Source organism: Lathyrus oleraceus, chromosome 5, assembly GCF_024323335.1.
Source record: "Lathyrus oleraceus cultivar Zhongwan6 chromosome 5, CAAS_Psat_ZW6_1.0, whole genome shotgun sequence".
NCBI classification, from domain to species: domain Eukaryota; kingdom Viridiplantae; phylum Streptophyta; class Magnoliopsida; order Fabales; family Fabaceae; genus Lathyrus; species Lathyrus oleraceus.
Window position 1 is genome coordinate 457,237,108 of NC_066583.1, and position 9,687 is coordinate 457,246,794.

Consider the following 9,687-nt stretch of genomic DNA (forward strand, 5'->3'; position numbering starts at 1 on the left):
GTTATGTAGTATGATTTGAGATTATGCTTGTGTTTTATGTTGGTGTTGAGTATGATGTTGAGCTGATGTGCTGTTACTGATTGTATGTTGTGATTAGGGTGATTAATGTGTCAAATTACTTAACATGACATGAGATTTTATAATGCTTATTTTATCGATTGAGGAACTCACCCTTACAACTATTTTTCAGGTAACGAGAAATGAGTTGAGTAGAAGCGAATGCTTGGAGTCTAGTGTAATCTCCTTAGTGGGTCATGCTCTGATAGATGTAACATCGGGAGGGAACCTTTTAATTATGTTGTTAATGATTGTTGAACCAGTTTACATGTAGTATGTTACATGTTTTGATTGATTTGATTTATATCCGCTGCGATTTATGCAAATGTTTAATCGATTAAATAAAGAGCATGACAGTTATTTTGGAACATGGTGTGAATGATTGTGTGACACCCTTAACTGCATAATTACTCTGATATATGTTTATTATTTTAATTAAAAAAATTGGGGTATTTTAGAAGGGTGTTACATTAGTGGTATCAGAGCATAGTCGGTCGAGTCGAGTCGTAATTATTCTGTTTCCCCTGTACGGGATAGGTGTTGTGTAACCCTATCAGTACTTATTGTTTTAGTTTGTTGGGTTTTCAGAATAGAGATGGCTGGAAGAGGTAGAGATGATGCTGCGATTGTTGAGGCTCTGGGTATGCTAGCTGGAGTACTTGGAGGGAACCCGAATGTTGTGGGAATGGGAGCTGCTCGTCAACTGAGTGAGTTCCAGAAGAACAATCCTCCAATGTTCAAGGGAGCATACGATCCAGATGGTGCTCAGAAGTGGTTGAAGGAGATCGAGAGGATCTTCCGAGTGACTGAGTGTGCCGATAACCAGAAGGTCAGGTTCGGTACGCATATGCTGTCAGAAGAAGCAGATGATTGGTGGGTTGCTACCCGCACTGAGTTGGAATCTGCTGGAAATGCTGAGATCACTTGGGCTGTGTTCAGAGAGAGATTTCTGAGAAAGTATTTTCCAGAGGATGTCAGAGGAAAGAAAGAGATAGAGTTCTTGGAATTAAAGCAGGGTAACAAGTCTGTTACGGAGTATGCTGCTAAGTTCACAGAGCTGTCAAAGTATTATACTCCCTATAATGAGGCTGCTGGAGAATTTTCGAAATGTGTGAAGTTTGAGAACGGGTTGCGTCCTGAGATCAAGCAGGCTATTGGATACCAACGGATCAGAGTGTTTTCTGACTTGGTTGACTGTTGCAGGATTTTTGAACAGGATTCCAAAGCCAGAGCAGAGAGCTATCAACAGAGAGTTGATAGGAAAGGCAAGAATCAGAATGATCGTGGAAAACCGTATGCAGCTGGCAAAGGTTTCCAGAAGCAGAGTGGGATGAAGAGGCCTAGTGGGGGAGACTCTAGCGCCCCTGCTAAGTGTTATAGATGTGGTCGGGCTGGACATCGTGTCCATGAGTGTACCAGTGCTGAGATGAAGTGTTTCAAGTGTGGAAAAGGTGGTCATTTGGCTGCAGAGTGTCGGTTGAAGACTGTAACTTGTTTCAACTGTGGAGAGTTGGGTCATATCAGTCCACAGTGTCCTAAGCCGAAGAAAGAGAACCAGTCGGGAGGCAAGGTTTTTGCTTTATCGGGTTCTGAGACTTCTGCAGATGATCGTTTGATCCGAGGTACGTGTTATATTAATGGCTTTCCTCTTGTAGCTATTATTGACACCGGTGCTACTCATTCCTTTATATCTTTGGATTGTGCTGTGAAACTTAAGTTAGAGATATCTGAGATGCTTGGAAGTATGGTGATTGATACTCCTGCGAAGGGTTCAGTGACTACTACTTCAGTTTGTTTGAATTGTCCTTTGAGTATTTTTGGTAGAGACTTTGGGATAGACCTTGTGTGTCTTCCACTAGTGCAGATTGATGTTATCTTGGGAATGAACTGGTTGGTGTTTAACCGAGTTTCTATTAACTGTTTTGATAAGACTGTGATATTTCCTGAGATTGAAGAAGGAAAGAGTTTGTTTCTATCAGCCAGGCAGGTGAATGAGGAAGTAGCAGATGGGGCGGAGTTGTTTATGCTGTTAGCGACTTTGGAGGCTAAAGATAAACTGGTGATTGGCGATCTAGCAGTGGTGTGTGATTTTCCTGATGTGTTTCCTGAAGAAGTGAATGAATTGCCGCCAGAGCGTGAAGTTGAGTTCTCGATTGATTTGGTACCTGGTACTAGACCGATATCGATGGCTCCGTACCGTATGTCTGCTGTTGAGTTAACTGAATTGAAGAGTCAGCTGGAAGATCTGTTGGATAAGAAGTTTATTCGTCCGAGTGTGTCACCGTGGGGTGCACCAGTGTTATTGGTTAAGAAGAAAGAAGGTACTATGAGGTTGTGTGTGGACTACAGGCAACTGAATAAAGTGACGATCAAGAATCGGTATCCTTTGCCGAGGATTGATGATTTGATGGATCAGTTGGTTGGTGCGAGTGTGTTCAGCAAGATAGATTTGAGATCTGGGTATCATCAGATACGTGTGAAAACTGAGGATATTCAGAAGACTGCTTTCAGAACAAGGTATGGACATTATGAGTATTCTGTAATGCCTTTTGGTGTGACTAATCCGCCTGGAGTATATGAACAGGATTTTCCATCCGTACCTAGACAAGTTTGTTGTGGTGTTTATTGACGATATTTTGGTGTATTCAAAATCTGAAGAAGAGCATGCTGAACATTTGAGAGTGGTTTTAGAAGTTCTCCGAGAAAAGAAGTTATTTGCTAAACTCTCTAAATGTGAATTTTGGTTAGAAGAGGTTAGTTTTCTTGGTCATGTGATTTCAAGAGGTGGTGTTGCTGTTGATCCTTCTAAGATAGAAGCGGTATCTAAGTGGGAAGCTCCGAAGTCTGTTGCTGAAATTCGAAGTTTCCTTGGTTTGGCTGGTTATTATAGGAAGTTCATTGAGGGATTTTCTAAGTTGGCGTTACCGTTGACGATGTTGACTAGAAAGGGGCAAGCGTTTGTTTGGGATTCAAAATGTGAAGAAGGTTTCCAAGAGTTAAAGAGAAGGTTGACTACTGCTCCTATTCTGATATTACCGAGTCCGTCGGAATCATTTGAGGTTTACTGTGATGCTTCATTGTTGGGTTTGGGTGGTGTGTTGATGCAGAATAAGCAGGTTATAGCTTATGCTTCGAGACAGCTGAGGGTTCACGAGAGGAACTATCCGACGCACGATTTAGAGTTGGCAGCTGTGGTATTTGTTCTGAAGTTGTGGAGGCATTATTTGTACGGGTCAAGATTTGAAGTTTTCAGTGACCATAAAAGTTTAAAGTATTTGTTTGATCAGAAAGAACTGAATATGAGACAGAGGAGATGGTTAGAATTTCTGAAGGATTATGACTTTGGGTTAAATTACCATCCGGGTAAAGCAAACGTAGTGGCTGATGCATTGAGTCGGAAATCATTACATATGTCTATGTTAATGGTTAAGGAATTGGATTTGATTGAGCAGTTTAGAGATTTGAGTTTGGTGTGCGAGAGTACTCACAATAGTGTTAAATTGGGAATGTTGAAATTAACGAGTGGTATTCTGGATGAGATCAGAGAGGGTCAGAAATCCGATGTGTTTTTGGTTGATAAGTTGACTTTAGTGAATCAAGGCCAAGGTGGTGAATTCATAGTTGATGAGAATGGTATTTTGAAATTTGGTAATCGGGTGTGTATTCCGGATGTTACCGAACTTAAGAAGAGTATTCTTGAAGAAGGACATCGTAGTGGCTTGAGTATTCATCCTGGAGCTACGAAGATGTATCATGATTTGAAAAAGTTATTTTGGTGGCTGGGAATGAAAAGAGAAATTGCGAGTTTTGTTTATTCCTGTTTGACTTGTCAGAAGTCGAAGATTGAGCATCAGAAGCCGTCTGGGCTAATGCAACCGTTGGCTATTCCAGAGTGGAAGTGGGATAGTATCAGTATGGATTTTGTTTCTGGTTTGCCGAGGACAAGTAAGAATTTTGAAGCTATTTGGGTGATTGTGGATAGATTGACGAAGTCGGCTCATTTCATTCCGATCAGAATGGATTATCTGTTAGAGAGATTAGCCGAGTTGTATATTGAGAAGATTGTAAGTTTGCATGGTATTCCGTCGAGTATCATTTCGGACAGAGATCCTAGATTTACATCGAAGTTTTGGGAAGGTTTGCAGAAGGCTTTGGGAACTAAGCTGAGATTGAGTTTTGCATATCATCCGCAGACTGATGGTCAGACTGAGAGGACGATCCAGTCATTAGAGGATCTTTTGAGAGCTTGTGTTTTGGAAAAGGGAGGTGCTTGGGATTGTTATTTGCCTTTGATTGAGTTTACCTACAACAATAGTTTTCATTCGAGCATTGGTATGGCACCGTTTGAAGCTTTGTATGGTAGGAGATGTCAGACACCGTTATGTTGGTATGAGTCCGGTGAGAGTGCTGTGGTTGGACCTGAGATTGTTCAACAGACTACAGAAAAGATTAAGATGATTCAAGAGAAGATGAGAATTGCTCAGAGTCGTCAGAAGAGTTATCATGATAAGAGGAGGAAGTCACTTGAGTTCCAAGAGGGAGATCATGTGTTTCTTCGTGTTACTCCAATAACTGGCGTTGGTCGAGCTTTGAAGTCAAGAAAGTTGACACCTCGATTTATTGGTCCTTATCAGATTTTGGAGAGGATAGGAGAGGTAGCCTATCGTATCGCTTTACCGCCGTCGCTTGCGAATTTGCATGAGGTTTTTCATGTGTCTCAGTTGAGGAGGTACATTCATGATCCGTCGCATGTAGTCCAAGTAGATGATGTACAGGTGAGAGATAACCTGACTGTTGAAACATCACGTATGAGGATTGAGGATCGAGAGTTGAAGCAGTTGCGGGGTAAAGAGATTGCCTTGGTGAAGGTAGCTTGGGGAGGACCAGCAGGTGGCAATATGACTTGGGAACTGGAGAGTAAGATGAAGGAGTCTTACCCAGAATTGTTCACTTGAGGTATGTTTTCGAGGACGAAAACTCTTTTAGTGGGGGAGAGTTGTAACACCCCGATAATAATATGGTAATTATTTAAATTAAGTTAATAATATATTTATTAATTTAATTGGATAATTGGATTATTATTATTATTATTTTGGAATTATTGAATTATTATTATTATTATTGGGATAATAATTATTGGAAAATATATAAGTTGGAATTTAGAAAATCCCATTTTTGGTAAAAAGGTTATTTTCACGTGAAAAGGAAAAAGGAGACAGAAAAGGGAAAAAGGGCAAGGAGCCAGAGAACGAGGGTTGGAGAACGGAAAAGCTTGAAGCTCAAAGGTTCGCCGGATTAACTCAGGTAAGGGGGGTTTATCATCGATTAATGGGTATTATGGGATAATATGTGATGGGTAGTGAGAAACCATTGATTTGCCTGATTGTATGATGAATTTGTGAACTTTTGGGGATGAACGAAATTGGGATTAAAATTGAAGAAATTCGTAGGAATTAGAGGTAGAAGGGTTAGCAATTTGTGAAATCGAAAGTGTATGATTCGTGTTAGATGAGATGGATGAATTGTGTGTAAAATTTGGACTGTGGAAGGTTGAATTGGATAGATCTCGTAGCAGGAAAAACCATTGCAGATCTGGAAATTATGGTTTCTGGTCATACGCGTATGGCACTAGGCATTACGCGTATGACATGGCTGGTACGCGTATGGATGAGGCCTTACGCGTATGAGTGAGAAAGATGATGTTTTGAACGTGAAATTGTCTCTGTTGGTACGCGTAGGAGAATGTGGTACGCGTAGCATACGCGTATGGGCTTGGGCAATACGCGTATGGACTTGGTCAGGAATGGGCAATACGCGTATGGGCATAGGCGATACGCGTATGGGCAGACTTGTGGTTTTCTGAACTGCTGTTGTGTAGTTTTTGGTTGTTTAGGCTGAGTGATGTAACTTAGCTGATGTATGACGTAGTAGGGATCATTTCCCGTTGTTTTGAGTAGTATAGGTATTAGTAGAGTGTGCTAATACTGTGTTGATTATGCGGCATGATATGATATGCTTTTGTGATAAAATGTGTTGATGATGTGTGATGGTATGCATGATGTGGTGAATGTATCAGTTATGTATGCATTTGTGAATAGACTGTTTTATGGCTTAGAGTGTGAGCATATGTCTATTCTTGAGTTGTTGTTGATGTTGCATTGCTAGATGATTAGCGTGCATAGCATAGCCTGTGGGGCTGTAGCTAATTCCCATGGTGAGGAATTAGTGAGTGAATCATTGTGGATTTGTTGTTGATGTCTGCATGCTAGATGATTAGTGTGCATAGCATAGCCTTCGGGGCTGTAGCTAATTCCCATGGTGAGGAATTAGTGAGTGAGTCATTAGATCTCAAATGAGTGGGACTAGTGAGCTTAGTAGCCGTATCTGGATTTGATCGGTGAGCTTGAACTATATGTTCAAGAATAGTCGGTACCGCATGTGTGGAGTCTCATTGCGTAATGTATGTATGGCGTATAATATGAATGGATGTATTCCAATATTATACGTGTGTTTGTGTGGTTATGTAGTATGATTTGAGATTATGCTTGTGTTTTATGTTGGTGTTGAGTATGATGTTGAGCTGATGTGCTGTTACTGATTGTATGTTGTGATTAGGGTGATTAATGTGTCAAATTACTTAACATGACATGAGATTTTATAATGCTTATTTTATCGATTGAGGAACTCACCCTTACAACTATTTTTCAGGTAACGAGAAATGAGTTGAGTAGAAGCGAATGCTTGGAGTCTAGTGTAATCTCCTTAGTGGGTCATGCTCTGATAGATGTAACATCGGGAGGGAACCTTTTAATTATGTTGTTAATGATTGTTGAACCAGTTTACATGTAGTATGTTACATGTTTTGATTGATTTGATTTATATCCGCTGCGATTTATGCAAATGTTTAATCGATTAAATAAAGAGCATGACAGTTATTTTGGAACATGGTGTGAATGATTGTGTGACACCCTTAACTGCATAATTACTCTGATATATGTTTATTATTTTAATTAAAAAAATTGGGGTATTTTAGAAGGGTGTTACATGAACCAGTGAACATGTCTTGTTCACAACATGACACATATGATGTATGTCATACAAAATACAATATAGTCCCACTATGACTATACATAACTCTCAACAATAGCAAATGCAAAACAGACCCACTCTGACTGTAATAAAAATATATTTTAATGCATCAATAATAGTTCATACATGTCTCATCAACACAACTCAACATCACATCATACTTTCACTTTTCTTTACATATTCTCACAATTACACATAATCCACATACATGCTTAATACGACACAATTAAATTATTTATGTTTAATCATTCATCTCGTACTCATCACAAAACACCAAATATTAGTCAATCCTTGATCGCCCGATGAAACTACCCTCATATCCAAATTCATCAATTTTGAACTTGCATTCTGACTCGATAACGGGTAACCCATCACCAGGATGACGCTCGCCATCCCTCCCCTCACTCAGCACATCATGTTGTGATGACCTGGTAAGACCATCCTTGCTTGGAGCCATAACGACCTCCCCGTCAGAGCCTGACGCCCATCAATGCTTCACAGCACGTGACGCCTATGGTGTCGTATGGGTGACGCTCGTGACCCTACTAATAGAAGTAGAATTTCACTATGTTATGGAAGAATCTATGAAATTCACCCAAATAACTCCAAACACCTCTAAACAATCTAGAAACAATACCCTTCTGATTATAACATAATAGCATGTTAATTCCTATTAATCTAACATGTTATTACATTGAATCAACCACCAAACTCATAATTTAATCATGTTTTTAAAACCCTAATTTCACATCCAAACTCATGGTTTATGAACACATGGCATATGTAATAATCACACCAATTACAGTACACGAAATAACAAGTAAATCATGGCATATAAACAAATTTTCAATCATATTTCTCATCATACAACTCAATCAACAAAGGGAGAAAATCCTATTGGAGATTAAGGGAAACCTCTCTACCCTTTCATGAATTAAGAACCCATAGATGAAGAATCTCCCTACCTTGTAATTCCAAAAAATTCAGCAATTCAACCTTCAAATGCTCTCGCCTCTTAAGCCCTAACACTCTTTCTTCCAAGATTTTCTCTATTTTTTCGTTGTTTTCACGTGCTGAAGAATAACCTCTAAAAATCTAGTTTTTGGTCTAACTTTAACATATATACTAGTTTATTTTATTCTCTAAATTATACTTTTTGCCTAACTAGAGCTCAACCTTTCTCCACTCATCGCTAAACTCTTACAATTCCCAAAATTGGACCAACTCTACAAATTCTCACCAATTTCTAATTAAATAATTAATTAATTTAGTTAATTCTCACTAACCCAATTAATTAACACAAAACACCATCAATACAGTCATCGATCAAACATGTCACATATTCACAAAATAACTATTTAAATAAAATACTCACTTAATTAAATAAATAATTAAACAAGAGAATATTTAAATCAGGATGGTACACTTCTCGCTCCTGAATCCACACCATCGAACTAGAGCCCACCAATTCACTATTAAATGCTTTGGTAACGCTTCACTGATTCCCATTTGGAACCAGCTACTCGCTCTTGAATTCACACCATCAAACTAGAGCACACCAATTATCTACTAAGACCTTTAGTAATGCTTCATCGATTCCCATCTGGAACCAGCTACTCGCTCATGAATCCACACCATCGGACCAGAGTATACTAAAACTGGTTCGTAGTCCGTATGATGCATGATTTTTAACAACATGCAATATCACTAAAATTATTACCATGCATTCACCACAATTATGCAAAGATCATTCTAAATATACAACAATTATTAATTCCATAATAAATAATAAACAACCCAAAATACCTCCAAATAATGGCCAAACAATAGCACCACGTCAAATATATATTCACATACAGCATTAAATCATGTTAAATCATCTCAACATTGATTCATCATTAAGCATGTACAATAATTCACACAATTATACATACATTCATACATTTAACATACATATGCACATCATTCAAACATGTTAATTCATCTCATAAGGCACTACCATAATGTAGTTATGTGCGTTAGGTTTCCAACTCTTCAAACTGTGCCGCAATCTGAGTCCTAAAACTCAAGTTATGACAGTTTGAGTCGCGAACAACAACTTTGTGTTGTCGCCCTCGCCAAGCGAGCACATCAGCTCGCCGAGCGAAGTTCACATGGCCAAACTCGCCAAGCGAGCTCTCCAGGCGAGGTCTTCCAAACCTGTAGCACCAAAAACACAAGTTTTGTACTGCAGAACCTCCAAACTCTTCCACTTCAGTCCCAAACATCCCTAAACTCCCATGAAATTATATCATATGTTATAACATCCTCAAGACATGTTAAATCACATGATCACACCATTTAATTCATTCAATTTCATCAATTCATGTTTATGATCATGCTTTCAACAACTCCAACAATGGCACACAAGTATACACACATAAACAGAATCATATATACATAAATCCAGCTACGAAAATTATATGAATGCACCTTTAATCATCAAATTCTCGAATTACATACAACAACAATAATTCATAATTAATTCACACACTTCCTAAA

General features: G+C 38.9%; 1 protein-coding gene across 1 annotated transcript; it reads left to right on the top strand.

Moving 5' to 3' along the window:
• The first annotated feature begins 709 nt into the window (after positions 1-709).
• On the top strand, positions 710-7,000 carry LOC127082518 (uncharacterized). The gene is made up of 2 exons (XM_051022758.1): positions 710-1,679; positions 6,766-7,000. The coding sequence occupies exons 1-2, from the start codon at positions 743-745 to the stop codon at positions 6,777-6,779; spliced, it is 951 nt and encodes a 316-aa protein (XP_050878715.1). The 5' UTR covers positions 710-742; the 3' UTR covers positions 6,780-7,000.
• The last annotated feature ends 2,687 nt before the right edge of the window (positions 7,001-9,687 follow it).